Source organism: Corvus hawaiiensis, chromosome 13, assembly GCF_020740725.1.
Source record: "Corvus hawaiiensis isolate bCorHaw1 chromosome 13, bCorHaw1.pri.cur, whole genome shotgun sequence".
Classification (NCBI taxonomy): Eukaryota; Metazoa; Chordata; class Aves; order Passeriformes; family Corvidae; genus Corvus; species Corvus hawaiiensis.
In genome coordinates, this window is record NC_063225.1 from 17,338,747 (window position 1) to 17,354,247 (window position 15,501).

The 15,501-nt window shown below is 42.5% G+C and overlaps 1 protein-coding gene across 11 annotated transcripts in view; it reads right to left on the bottom strand.

Moving 5' to 3' along the window:
• Positions 1–13,510, bottom strand: part of TBC1D2B (TBC1 domain family member 2B) — a 38,901-nt gene extending 25,391 nt beyond the window's left edge. For 8 of the 11 annotated variants that reach the window (XR_007206488.1, XR_007206487.1, XM_048317249.1 and 5 more), the window contains exons 1-3: positions 13,138–13,509; positions 6,183–6,336; positions 1,171–1,336 (exon numbers count right to left, since the gene is read on the bottom strand). Coding sequence is in view for 9 of the 11 variants with exons in the window: in XM_048317249.1 (XP_048173206.1) it covers positions 1,171–1,336; positions 6,183–6,336; positions 13,138–13,461 (644 nt within the window). In the remaining 2 variants the exon portion in view is untranslated. Of the gene's footprint in view, positions 1–1,170; positions 1,337–6,182; positions 6,337–10,190; positions 10,267–11,649; positions 12,509–12,557; positions 12,782–13,137 lie in introns of those variants that run through there. The other 3 variants (XM_048317252.1, XM_048317253.1, XM_048317251.1) reach the window with 3 other exon arrangements.
• Between the last annotated feature and the right edge of the window lie 1,991 nt (positions 13,511–15,501).

Below are 15,501 nucleotides of genomic sequence, written 5' to 3' on the forward strand. Positions count from 1 at the left end.
GGAGGAAGGACAAGGCTTTGCCTGAGCCACCTACATATCTTAATACAAATTAATAAATATAAGATAAACATGTGCTCGCAGCAAGAGAGGAAACTCTGCAGTCTGAGACACACTTCAAGCCATCCTCTAACACTGGGGCTATAACTAGTCACAACCCAGCAAGACACTGGATAGGACACACATATTCTAAAGGCTGTCAGATCGTCCCCCTGTCCCAAATGGCACAGAACTGCTGGAGAAAGGAGAAAAACAATCAACCAGAACACTAGGGGGGGGGAAAGAAAAAAAAAAAACACAGCCAGAAAAAGAGTCAAAACCAACATCACTTGGTAACCTCTCAGATCTCTGTGCTAAACAAGAAAGCTTTAAGAGGCACCTGTTTAACTTGGCACTGCTGATGAAAACGAACATTTTCCTCCCAGCTCAAGAAGGAAGTGGTCTGGTTAACCAAAGCTACAGCTCTGCTTTGTGAACTGCTCTGTACTAGCACTGTAAAATGCTTTAAGTAGAAGTGGAAAATCCATCTATGCGGGCAAAGCAAAGCACAAAATCATTTAGAGAGAAACCCAACAGGAGAGATAAAAACCAATGGGACTGCTTTCCTTAAAGCAGTCTTAATACTAAAGAGTAAATTAATTATGAGCGAGGGGTTTTGATGTTGTTCAGAAGAGGTCTGCCACATTTTTACTCAGGAATTCAGGCTACATCTACTTCAAATCTGTGCCACGTGCTTTCATTTCTTTTAAGAAAAAAAAAATTAGGATTTAAATTGGTTTGATTTTCATCACATCACTCAGTTCCTATGCACTGAGTACTATGACTACTCCAATGCTGGCAATTGGCAGCTCCATGACAAAGCAGCAGCAGCTGAGCATACAACTCCCTGCTGGGGTTCAGAGAGCAAAGCCATCACTGGAAGCGCTGTGCAAGACTTGGGGTCTCCCTTTCAGGTATCAGTGATGCTACACAGTAATGTTCCCTTACATCCTTCAAACACTAAACAGAGTAAAGAAACAGTTTACTTGAAGAGATACAATACAACATACAGATCCACCACATCACCTCCCTCCATTCTAAGAAGCTCCACCGACCATATACTGATGTAGGAAATGGTCTCGGCCAGTAACTAATAGTATCATGGTAACTCTTTCTCCCAGGTTCCCAACTTACTTGATCTCAGTACTCCATTGTTTAAGTGAGAAATTGATGGCACTTGCTTGGACTGGTGCAGGCTGGGAAGCTGCTTGTTCCCCCACCAGGTCTGTAGGAGAAGTCTCCACAGCTAGAATATTTCTAGCTCTCTCTGCTGAAGCATTTTGACTTAGGATACTCAAATCTATATTAAAAGGAACAAAAAAAAAAAAAAAAAAAAGAGAGATAAAAAAGAGAAAAAAAAAAGCATAACCTTCAATAAGTAAAAGAATAGTGGCTATGTAAAGTCATATACTGCTAAGTCTGCTACTGACCTTCAGGTTTTGTTTTCAATTGCAATATAACTTTTATAAAACATTCTGTTCAAATGAACCTTAAAAATAGCAAACTTCTCAGTGAGATCTCACTGCAGCCACATACTTTTGATAACAGACAGGACCTGTGTGATGCTCACAAAGCATTATTTCACAAGTGATTTACAAATTAACCAATCAGAACTAAGTCCAGAACAGTGTCACAAAAACACTGACCCAGCTTTCAGGGTGTGCTTCATCCTGTAAGTTATTTATCCTAAAAGTGACACTGCTGCTGCTTTACAGACCTGAGGCATTCCTGTGCCTATCCAGGCTGGGCATTGCCAGAGCCAAGAACACTGGCACAGCTCTGCAGACACATCAGACACCTCCTGCATCAGTGAGGATTCACGAGCTCTGGTTGAGCTGAATGCAGCTCCTCCTCATCCCACCCAGTTCTCCTGTGCACTTGAGCAGGTGTGGGACCCATGGCCAGGCCATGCAGAGCTGCAGCAGAGTCCTGCATACCCCAGCAAATCCCCACAGGCTCCAAATGGCTCCGTAGGAATCAGCCAAGAACCAGGCCCAGCCCTGAGTCACAGCTAACAATGGCCAGAGGACCTAGGCTGATCCAACCAGCCAGCCAGGTCTCCAACAGACCACACTGGCAAACACAGAGTGCACAAGCTGCAGTGTCTGTGCTACCTCCATGTTTCCATTAGCCTGGAGAGCAGCTTTCTCCCTCTAGCACGCAGAGGGAGTAAAAAGTCCAGAATATGGAATATACTGTGAATAGCAAAACCATTAGAGAGAAGCATAAAGTGGTTTACAGCCTTCTACAAACCCTCTGAAAAGGCAAGTTAAACAAGCGCAAATGCAATTTTCAGATTCTTCTTGGTATAATTCATGAACTACTGAAGTGGATTAAAGAATTTTTGACAACACACTCAGACTGGATTCAAAATTTATATTAGAAAGTAACATACATATTTGATGGGCTTTGACTTAAATAAAACCCTAAGAAATTATGATGCCCTCTTTCATCACGGGTCTTTCAGCCTTCTCTCTGACAACTGCTTGGCACCAGCAGCAAGACCATCTTTAAGCAAGCTGAACCCTCCAATTACTCAGCAGAGGGTTACTTTTATCAAGTATCAAAGATTAGAAGTAGAAAGAACATTCTGTGGTAAACAATATGAAGTATAAAAGATCACTGACCCTAGGAATCTCCCAAACCCTTGAAAACTGGTATCTGACACAGAAATGTATCATGTCATGTTTCAAATAGAGGTACAAGTTACACTCCCTTGACTCTTATGAACAGATGCTTCAGGGCCTTATCAGCCAATGGGAATTCCAAGTTCTTTTGGACCATGGCTGCTTGAACTGAACACAGTTCAGCTAAAATAGCTTAGATAAAAATAAACATGGGATCATATTTACTGTCTAATGAAGAGGAATGATAATAATTAGTTTTTAACTACAAAATAATAATTAAAACCAAAACCAAACCCAACCCTCCCTGCCCCAGAAAACCTGAACACCCCAAAAGAAAAAAAACCAACCCACACCACACAGATCAAAAACTTATGGATACTCAAAGCCAGGGCTGAACACTAACATTCTGCCTTTACACTTTCAGCTTGTTTCATGTTCTACCTGTCAGATTCTGCAAAATCCCTTTAGAGGATGGCCCAGGTAAAGGAATTGCTCAAGAGCTGAATTTCTAACAAATGCATTTCCCCTCACAGACATGCCAATTGTCTGAATGTGGCACCCTGAGGTTGCTCACTGTACATCCTCCCCTGCCTGCACCAGCCAGCAGCTTGGTTAGAGGTATGGACTGCACAGCACACCCAGCACAACAAATGAGTGTGGTTGCTCAAGCAACCTCCAAGTAAAAAAAAAATCTTGTTTTGGAACTTATTTCAAAACACAACAATCTTATAAATGCATGGCCTTGCATGTTTCATTAATGCAAATTAAAAACTGAAATTATAGAAACTACATTAACATTCAATTGATTTCAAGAAAAACATAATAATCCCATATCCTATAAAGAATAAATAATTTATTTGACTTCCATGGTAGTAAGGTACCTCCACAACAAATCCTACGGTGTAATTTTTGTTAATATTAACTTTCCCACATCCCACTCTGAAAAATACTTTGAAGTATTTTTCACTACACTGAATGTTCTTAAAAACCTTTCAAAGCTGATCCACAAAGCAGTATCTAGCTTCATGTATGTTCCAGCTAGTCCAGATTTCTGAACTGGGATGGGAGAGGACAGGGGGAGGACAAACAGGCAAGGCTGCAGTAAGCAGTTCTGGGTTTGGACTGAAGACAGACTACTTCCCCATTTAAAACATTAATGACAGCATCTGTACTCAAGCACTAGCAAAATAATCCAATTTCTGTGCTCCAGTATAAAGCACATCACTGCATGCATATTGCCTGCTTCAAAAAAAAAAGAGTTTAAAAAAAGCCATAGGACACATATCTTAGTCATCAACATGAAACCAGGGCCTTACAGAATCCTATAACTCTAGGGGAAACTCTTGGAGTACTTGAGTAAAAAGAAGAAACAACCATCAATCATTCTGGCTATTTGCATTTTCCCCAGAAGAAATCCCTGCTTAAATACTTCAGCTGATGATAAGTCATCACTGTGATTTGTCCTAGAAAATGAGATACTCTAGATGCAGCTCCAATTCTACATAACGCAGTTTAACTGCAGGCTGCCCCTGAAAGGGACAGGCCTACTCAACCCATGCATTTCATGTTGACATTCCTTGTCCTGGATATAACAACAATAATAATTTAAATTTTAAAAACCAACCAAAACAAACAAACAAACCAAACATCCAAAAAACACACAAAGAGGTTCAGCTTGCTCATCCAGAAAGCCCCCAATGCCTTACAGGAAAGGAAAACACCAGATGAGTGACTAAATGACTGGATGTGATGCAAAACAGGTGTAGAGGGAACAGTACCTGCACATGCTGCAGTGACAGCAGGCTCGTTTCACACTGTACCCAAGCTCTGAGGGAAGTCGCACAAACAAGAACGAACAGATTCTGTGGCCAAGTTACATATTAGAGTTGATGTGATCCAACACTGCTGCCAAGAGGCCAGGCCTGTCTGCTGCTTTACTCTGCCTTCCTGTATTTAGTCACTGTGCCTTGTTCCCTCTTGTCCACCAGCTGTGCAAGTCACCTGATTGCACACTGAACATATTCCACTCATTAATGTAGCAGAAATGAAAAAAAGTCCTCCTTTCTGGCTAACATTTGAACTCAACCTATTCAGCACAGGGTCAGTTAAACACAACACAAAAAGGAAGCTTGTGCAGCAGAAAACACGAGGCTGAAGGCAGAAAGAGAAAGGGCTGAAAGAGCCAAAGTCTGTTCGCCTTTGCAACACTTACATTTTTGCCCACCAACTCGTGTGCTCTGGAGCATACGGTTTGACAAGCTGCTACCCAGACTGGCTGCTGCCATAAAGGTGTTCTCAAACCATCCCACTTGGCATTCCCAACAATTCTCTTGGGCTAATCCTGGCACCCACCTGTCCCTACAATAAACCACTTCTGGAAACTACACTGGCCAAAAACTAACCTGGAGGAAGGGCTGATTGTTGCTGCCTGCAGGCCCTGCATTAGCACGTGGCAGGGCCAGCCCTGCACCAGCTCAAGGGAGGAGCTGGGCTCTGCTTTCAGCAGGGACTGCCTGCAGTGGCTGAATGGCCCAGCTGAGCCCCCAGCAAACACATGTGAGGCCAGCTGTGCGGAGCAAGCAGCCACAAGCAGCACATTCTCTCAAAAGAGAGCAGCAAACTGGGTTAGAGGACAACACTGCAGCAGGACCTGAACCTGGGGAGGGGACAAGGTGTGACAACAACAGCTCAACACCGCTGGGTTTCCAGTGGGAGCAAAGAGTCATCAACCAAATGTGACATCTGTTGATGAAATATGTCTGACCTCAAGACTCTGCCTAAACCCAAGAGAGCCAATTGATGCCTAACTTGGCACAGAACTGGATTTTACTCAGTCTTATTTATGGATAACAAATCAGCAAGGAATCCATTTCTGTAAGGACTCAGGACCAAACAATTCACAAGTGCCTATGCAATGTAGTAAAAAAATGCAGAATAACTTTGCATAATGCACGGAACATTTTTACAACTCTGACACTAGTCTAGAATTACGTTTTCCTTGCCTAAATGTATTTCAGAGACTGAATTTCACATATGTAATATCAGTGCAAACTGTCTTCCAGTTTTGAAAGGCAGGACGTTTTTATCACAGTCAGATAGATCCACCACACCATACCTTCTCAGGAACAAAGTACGGTCATTCAGAATGCAAAATATACCTGATCCCATTAAAAACTGGAGTTTACATCTCAGGGTATTTACCATCCTAAATTTTTAAGATATTGCAGCCACTGAAAGACAACTTACCTAATCTAAGCTGTACTTAATGAAATCTAATCATAAGATTACTCCATTTCTAAAAATCTGTTTTTAAGAAATCAACAAATTTTGTAAACGACATAAAATCACATGTATGGTTAATAATTGTAGCATATGCAAAGTTCACATAGAGTTACTTGATTAACAGATGTGAAAAAAGCTCTCTTAAGATTGTTCTCTATCCCCGTGCAACACCCTGTACTGATGAACTGACACTGAAGAGAGCCATGCCTTCTGTTCTCACTCAAATTTCCAACGTACCAGGGTTGTCTTTGGCAACAAGACCTTTGGAAAAGTCACTTGGTGTGGGAGAAGTCCGGCTGTCCCTTTTTGCTGCGTCGAGGTTGTTGCAATATTCCCACCTTTTCTGCTGCAACTCCTGAAGCCAATAGGTCATGTCCTGACGAGTTGCAGCCTACAGGACACAGAAGCAGAGCATTGATGAGACCTCTGCATATCCTTGGTACATGAGCACAATAATTCCAAGTGCAATAATAAACCCAACACAGATAATCAGCAGATCACCAAGGTACCATCATCACTCAAAATCAGTATGATTGAAAAGAAATAACCACAATGCATCACATGCACCTTATGCTCACATGCACCTCCATGATTCTCATGCCAGAATTTTCCATTAGTCTCATACATTCTTTTTCTTCAGTCTTACACTCAAACATTAGAAAATGCAGCAGCATCTTATATTTTACACACAAAGCACTGTTTGAACATACAACTACAAATCTATGTTATGGGAAAAAATTCCCATACACATTCAGGAAGATGCCCATTTTCCTCTAACTTGCTTTCTTGCCAGCAGAAACCAACAAATGAATAATGCATTGCAATGTCTCTTACTTTAATGACTAAATCCACATAGTGTATTTCCTGATCCCATGAGCTAACTAGATTCTATAGAAAAACTGTATTTAAAACAAACACCCTCCCCCCACCTCCCCCACCCCCCCCCCCAAATCCAACATTAATGCTTAATCTACAAGACTACAGTCAAAAATGTGACTGGGCAGTAAGTGAGGAAGAATTCAAACACACCTTGAATCACATCTCTAAGTCACTTCAAAGCATGTCAAATGACAATATACAAACACCAACAACAGACAAGTGATTGTATCTGACACTGCAGGTACTCCCATGGAAAAGTCATTGTTATCGTTATTTCAACATATATCCTCAGCTGCCAGTCTAGGACAAGCACCTGACCTGGTAAGATGGACGGCTCAGGAACAAAAAGTTCAACACCAGTGAGAGGACACTCCTCTAACTTGTAAGCCAGCCTTTCTCCTACCTTCTCCCAAGTGTTATGTGGCATTATCTACAAAAAATGACTATGTTTACTCTTTAGAGGCAATTTTAAATAGCTTCCTGTTCTGTTTATCACATCTTAAGAGGGTAGCTGTGCAAGGCACAGCTGCAAAAGAATAAAAACCAACAAATAACACACATTTCCTTACAAAAGAAATACAGTAAGTGCTACATAAAGCACAGCAATGGCACAGAAATGTCTTCATTTTTCACATGAGAACACTTCTGGTGTAGTAAAATTGAAGATTCATTGGCCATTATGTTTTCACCCTGACAGCAGCTAATGACAAGACAAAGCACAAACAGCACAGCAAACAAGAACTGATGCTTCCCCAGGGTGCTCTCTCTGGCTCACCAATTTGCAATCTCAGTTTAGCAATGAGAGAGATTTTTATTTTGCCACTTGGCTCTTTGTACCCCTACAAGCTTTAACATCCACTACACCCTAGAGCAAATGGCTCCAAAGCACAATTCGAGGAGATTAAGCAGAAAACCTCAGTTATTCCTGGAGCTGCTGCTCCAGCTCCTCTCAGTACACCAGGCACATGGAAGGATATAAGATACATAAATCAAATAAACATTCATAAATCAAGTAGTGAAACAAACCAATGATACACGAGGACACTGCAGATTCAGTTGGTAAGAAAGACATGTAATCAAGATACTTCTAATCTGAAATAGAAATCAGTTTCATATGTTCTTTCTTGCTTGCACACAGGAAACCAGAGAAAACCATTTCCCTCACAAAAAAAAAATACATAGGGTAAAGAATAGTTTAAAAGTGTCAAAGAACTGGACTCTGGGAAATGCCAATCCCCACAGCCACCTCTGGCAGTTTGGGAATGACCACCACAGCAGCAGTTTTTACGTCTACAGGCTACAGTCACTTCTTGCCAGGAGTAAGCAGCTCCCCTTCTATTCCCAGCACTGAAGCGTTTCCTTTGGAGCTTTAGCCAGTGGCAAGTCTTCACTTCTGGCAAATTTGAGAGCTTATACTTCCTTTAGATACACTTGCACACATGACATGTAAAGCAATGTTTTCTGTGCTCCAGCAGAAAACCACCAAAAATTCAAAGATCTTCCACTAACACAGGATGAAGTACTTAAGTGGTTCTCTTTGCTACCACAACACAGCTAATGAGGCAATCCACGTGCAGTCAATCTAAGTTATGCCTACAATTAACTTCTGCCCATGACTTCTTGAACTTACTGAACCTCTCTCACAATTTGTCCCGTTATTCTCTTGCCAATCACCTTTAGAGAACCATGGATTGATTATACTGAAGTTGCTCCTTGTTGCTTTTCAACTCTCAACTGCACTTGTTCTCTACTGAGCTGCACAGATGCACTCTCAGCTCACAGGGCCAGGCAGCAGTTCCCATCCTCCAGTAGAAAGTGGCAAGGCAAAGCAGTACAAAGTTCTCACTCCCCTGCTTTAAGTAATTTCCCCAAGAAGTACTCAGTACCATCCTGCTGCTCCCTGCCTGTTACCTTGCATTCCTTTCCTCCCATACATGGCACTCCTCTTCTGGAGCCTTCCTCTCCCTTTGAACAGTTTTTGCTGAGTTTATTACAGGCATCTCAGTTATTTACAATTAAAAGAGCATCCTAAAAATCTCTGTTGAAGTTTGTTTTGTTTAAACAAAATTGATCTTTAAAACTGTTGTTTGAAATAGACTGTTTAAAAACAAAAAAAAAAACCAAGAACCACACAGAATATTTAAATCTTCCTCTTCCCCTAATCATAAAGGGCACAAATTTGGAAATACATTTTTAAATTCACTTTATCTGCCAAAAAAAGGAACGCTTCCATGCTTGCCCCATTTCTCATGACTTTTGTGAGTATTTGGCTACTGCCCACCATGAGAGTCAGAACATTTAATTAGGCAGAGCACCAATCAATCTCACAAAAAATCCTTATTGCTACTAAAATATTGCTAAGGTGCTTTCTTACTGCAGAGCCACGCAGACACATTTTAATGGGTGCACTTCTGTGAGAAGAAAACCTGCCATGAATGTCACCCAAACTGGTGTGAAATAAGGAAGTACTGTAAATGTACTGCTGCAAACTTACAGGCAACAGTAGGAGTAAAAGATGCTGTTACCTGAAGAGTCATACAGTACCATGTAGTTTTCAACTTAAACAATGGAAAATTACTATAATTTAATTAAAAATATTCCCCAATATTCTCCCACTAAGAACGATGTAGAACTGTCACCTTCTGATGAAGACATGACAAAACCAGAAGAATTATTTGAGGAAACCATCCACACACTGGCATTCTCTACCTGGACCCACTGGTGGAACATGTATGCCAACATAAAGCAGTTTAAAGGAAGAGTCCAAAGAAACGCAACAAGCAGACCTCACATTTTGAGAAATCTCATGAAAATTCTAGCTACATTTCTGAACACAAACCCTCCCTCAAGCTACTTTGTAAAAAGTAAGCATCACCAGAAAATTAGCATTTCTTAAGATTTACTATTCCTGCTATGCTCAAACAGCAAATCTGGAGCCAGATGGCTTTTTCTGGAGGGCAGCTCAACTTTTAATTAAAGTACTGCAACCACTACCCAGCAAAAGTTCAGAGCAAAAAGCATCAGCTCGGACAACAAACCACCCTCACTGCTGAGCTCCCTCCTATGCTGTGCCAGGTCACAGTGGTGTCAGGACCTGCAGCAAAACTGTTCAAGCTCAACATCACTGATCACTGCTGCATCCTTCGAGATGACTGACAAATTACAGCGAACACTCCTAAGCCACCCTCAGTTCAGCAAATTTGGTGTCCAATACTTCCAAGCATCTGGGCTCTGAAATCTGCAGTGTCTGGAATGTTTCCACTTGGCCAATAGCCCAGAAAATTTTTTTCTTTCACAACTCTGTGCAATTTCTGTTCCACTCCCAATTCACCACTGTTCACAAGAAGTTACCCACACATAACTCACCAGACACACAGTCCAGCATCACTGGCCAGAGCTCCTTTGTTTCTGAAGCAAGAAAATGTGTCACTACAAGACACCACTATAAAAATAAATGAGAAATAAAGCCTTTGTTCATTTACATATATTCATAACGTTAATTATCTCCCCCCTTAATGAGAGACCTTGCTGTGCAAACACAACCAAATTCACATTTAATTGTATTAGCAGCATTCTGTGTTACAGCAAGTATTTGGAAGATCAGTATTTACATGCCTTTCCATGAAAATATTCTCAAACATAATTTATCCATAATTTATAAAGTACACAATTTTCTGTGCTCCTTTACCTAAAGGGATGGTATCTGTTATATATATTTAAATAGAAAAAATTTTTACACACACTTAGCTTCCTCTGCTGTATTCTACAATTGTTGGAAATGTACAGAAAAACCCCAGTCACACAAGTGGCAGGTTGGTTATCTACAAATCTAAAATATGAACAATTTTCTTTATTTGCTGCAAAGGCCACAGCATATTTTTTCCAAAATTCTTGTCTGAGAAACAACGCTTAAGTACATCATAGAGTTCTCAGCTCCCATTACCTGACAAAAGGCTGAGCAATCAGATGATGGAATCATTACATTATCCAGAAACTAAGGCATTATAAGAAATAATGCATTCCTCAACAGCACCATCATTTCAATCTGGAATTCCAGTAGCTTATTTTTTATTGCTCTTCTCAGTCTGTAACACTGAATGGGAAAGGCCAGATCACAAGATGTGGAAATTTTGAACAAGCAGCAAATTGAGGAAAACAAAGCATGTGAGTTACAGGCTGAAGAATACGTTTGACTTGACTTTTATTCCTCGTGCTCTGTGTGTAATGTTTTCTTGACAGATTAAATCACATCTGTTTTCAACTGGGGCTGGATTGGGGAGGGGGAGGGAGAGGGGTTGGGTTGTTTGGGTTTTTTTCATTTACCATCTTGAATTAATTTGTAATTCTACATATACCTAAGTTAACTGAAGGATGTTTTTAAAGGCCTTAAAGAACTATCATGTTAAACAGAAGAAAATTAATTTCAGCTGCAAAAACCTTATTCCTTGGTGAATGACATGGCCACAAAAGGCCAGTTGGTCCTGCAATATCCCTTAAGACTTTCATTAACTCCTTCCTTACTATATAAACACAACATAATAGCATTTTTATGGACAATCACTTGGCCACTTTAGGGCATCACAACGCATGAGGCACACAATACAAAACAATCTTTTTCTATTAACTGCAGAAATTAATTTGACTTTCTTAACTGGCACTATTTTTCAATCCCCATAAGGGAAACATGAAGAAATTGCCAATCCATGCAAGTTCTTTCCTACACAGCATTAGAAAACAAGTAATACATAAAATACAGTCAGAGTAGTAACATCACAGACTAAAAGATACCAATAAAAATATGAAACAGAACCCCCCGGTGTCTTACATTTCTGTATCAGTGTTGAGTATGATTTGTCTTCACGACTGCAGAAGACACCCAAGGCTGCTGCCAAAGGACTGACAGACCAAGTAATTATTACACAAGTGACAGATAGATGGTATTTCACACTCCAATCCCAATCACAGAGTCCGTGTATCTCAATAAAAGCCCTCCTATTCAAAAAGCATCCTCAAAACAAATCTTTTCTGAAGATTTCCACATAAAAATCACTACACGTTAATTTAAACAAAACACTTTCAAACTGTCAAAAATCAAAGCTTACACCAAGTCTGCAGTTTTAATGTCTGTAACACAAACACTTGGGCTATAAAGGCAGATTCATTGAAAGCAGTAAAATCTTTTACAGCGATACAAAGGTAGTTTTTTTATGTGATGGCATGCAACTGATTACACTGCTTTTATTTAAGAAAATATAGTTAAAATTATTATTGTATTAGTTTTCCAGTTAAATAAGTTTCTTATTCTCTAGTAAAGCATGTTAACGAATCTGTATTTTGACATTTACACTTATCAAAACAGAATGCTGAAGAGCTTGATATAATCATGCTCCACAATCCCAGCAGGTATTACAACTGCTCAAATCTCCTCTGTTAAGTAAGTGTGTAAGAGGTAGTTTCCAGTATTCAATAGGAAGTTCTACTGTTTAACACTTAACAGATTATGTTCCAATATTAAGGATGTTGCTCACGAAGTACACAGTTCACAGGAAAAGTTACATTCTATGCAGAAGAACGTTCCTTGAAGGACACATATGCCGTAACAGAAGTCAAAAATAATGGATACTCAGAAGAATTTATTTCTTCTTTACTGAGTGAAAATGGTTTCCTTGTTTGTTTTTTCTTTCCTAGGCATGACAATAGAGGAAAGATATGTAAAATAATCCAAACATTTACCTCTCGTCCTACGAAAATCTGAATCCTTGAACAGACAATGCGATAAGCAGCCTCTGCTACTATCAGGAAACAATTCTCCCTCCTTTTCCTTCCTCCCAAAGCAGCCTAGACGCAGACTCCTGCCACGCATCATCTTTTCAAAATAAACACCCCAAAACTGAAACCCGACCACTCCCTCCAAACTTCCAAAACCCCAACCCACCAGATTTCTTCGGAAATCTTTTTCTGCCCAGACGATTCCACAGAACCCGCTCAGCCCGTGCTCAGTAGAAGCATTTCCCCCCCTCCCCCCCCCCCCCCCCCGAGGAGCTCTGGAAACACGAAATCGTAAAGGAGAAAGACGCAACTAACAGACAGCTGGGGACAGCCCGGTACTGCCGATCTCCGCGACGTTTGCGAAACAGCACCTTCCTTCTTGCACAAGCCCGCACCAGGGCGGTACCGCGGGTTGCGCCCGACGCGGAGGGTACGGACGGCACCGGGGATGGGGACGGGGACGGGTCCCTGACAGGAACGGTGATGGGGACGGGGACGGGTCCCGGACAGGAGCGGGGACGGGTCCCGCCCGCCCCGGGCCTACCTTGAGCACGGTGACGGCGCCGCCGGGGCTGTGCACCTCGAAGGCGGCGGGCTCGTCCACCGCGGCGGCCGCGCCGGCCTCGGGCTGGTGGTAGCTGAAGCAGGCGGAGGCGATGTCCAGGTGCCCGAGGGGCAGCGGCTCCTGCGGCCCCTTGAAGTAGTAGAGGTAGCAGCGGCGGGGGTCGAACACGAACCAGCGGCTGCGGAAGCCGCGCAGGGGCCCCTTGCCCGACAGCTTCTGCAGGTACCCGCAGAGCTTGGGGGTGCCGGGGCCGGGCTGCTCCCCGGCCGGACCTTCCTCCCCCTCCGAGCCCGCCGCCGGCATCGCCTCGCCCGCCGCGGACGCAGCCCCGGGGCCGCGCAAGGAGCGGGGGCGGCTCAGCCCGCGCCCGCCGCCTCTCGGGACTTGTAGTGCGGGCCCGCCCCGCTGGCCCGGACAGCGCCGGCACCGCGCCCGCCCCGCCCCGCCCCGGCCCGCCCCGGCCGAGCGCGGCCCCGCCGCCGCCCGCACCCGCGCACCGAGCCGCCAGCGCGCCTCGGCCTCGGCGCGGCCCTGCCCCAGAAAATCGGCCGCTGCTGACGTGGGAAGGCGCTGCCTCGCTCCGCGCGCACCGTCTCGTGCTCTCGTGCTGCCGGGCTCCAGCAGTTTTCTGACCGCATCCACTACAATTTTCCAAATCATACCTTGGCCTATGATCAGATTAAAACCCTTCTCTTGTAGTCTCATATAGTCTCCCATTGCGAACCCTATCTCTGTCCGGCATAGCAGCAGCAGCCGAAGGAGTATATGGAAAATGTATATGGAAAAATGCAGGCTCGTCAGTGGGTAAAAAGTATTTTACAGGGGTTAGGGTTGTGAACGACTACAGACCGAACTCTGTTTTTCTTTCACTGAAACGTCTAGCATGTTCTGGGTTCTAGGGAACTTCTGGTGTTAATAATAGGAACTTCTGTTAGAAGAAACTTGTCTGTGAACACATCAGGCTACCACAGGGAGGTACACATAATTTCATTTCTCCGTGTGTTTGGAACACAGTATATGCCTGTTTCCTTTAAACATGCCTAATGCTCTGGTACTAATACAGAAAACAGTCTGATGTGGCATATTCGTCCAAAAATGGGAGGAAACTGTTCTGTGTTTAATGACATACAGCTTTTCATTCTCGCCCTTAAATACAGCAAGAAAGGTTTGCTGTCAAAATAGTTGTTGAAGCTGATGTGTGCTATGATGTTTTTATTAGTGTAATGCTATTTATGAAATAGGTTAATCTGACTGAATTTTGACAGTTTGGAAGTTCCAGTTACCAAGAAATCCTAAATTCTCCGGAGCTTCTCACTCTGTCCTCATTTCTAAATGCATTGATGAATTTCCCATTAAAAAGTAACTGTCTCATCAGCCAGAAAATATTTTCATTCTATGGTAAAGCACGTAAAGGATATAAAGCACCTGCGTATTTGGTATGGTTGTCCATGGGTTCTACTTGGATGTTGACACAAGGAACTGCAGCATTCCTCAAGTCCTCCCCTCCGGGTGTCACCTCCTGATAAGAAATGTGCCGAGTGGGGAGATAGCCAGTGTTCTGCTAGCAGAAAAACATGAGTGATTTGTTGTAGAAAATGAGGCGTGAAGTTACCTCCCCAGTCAACTCACATGACATAAGTGGGATCCACTGAAAGATTACACATTGCGAATTAAGGCTAGATATTTTTCTTTTTTACTTTGGGGATTCTTTTAGTAAATGTGGACAGTAAGAAGGGTGGATCCTCCTTTAATAACAGGTCAATAATGTTTCTTCCATATATACTGCTGAGTCTCTTCTTCCTCAAATAAAAAGTATTCACCATGCTCTTTGTTAGCAAGTGTTATTTGCCAGAACACGAGGGGAAACACTGATTCTCTGTAGAAGCTGCTGCTTTCTTATCTCAGTCATTTACACAAGTTGAAGTGCCCCAGCACTTACCCCTGATCTGCTACATTATCTCATCAGTGTACTGAAGCGTGGCCTTGTTCTCTGTGTGCTGAGCACCCATGACTCCTGCTGGCTATCAATGATTACATTCTGCAGCAAGTCAAAGAATCACAGGATCCCAAATCCTGAAAACTTTTGCTGTCGGTACTTCTCTTTTTAAATTTTCTGTTCAGCTTCCTTACTACACTTGTAGCCGGAGAATCCCCTAATTTCACAGCTGTTTCATGTAAACAGAAAGTTCCTCTTCTTGGGAAATAAGTTCCTTATTTCATGTATGCCCTTTTTTCACAAACAGATCCAGATGTGGCCTGGCAAATAACAGCAACTTATTTCTAAGTTGTTGTGATGAATATAAATGAAAACAATACTTTTACCTGCTTCTTCCTTTCATGTTT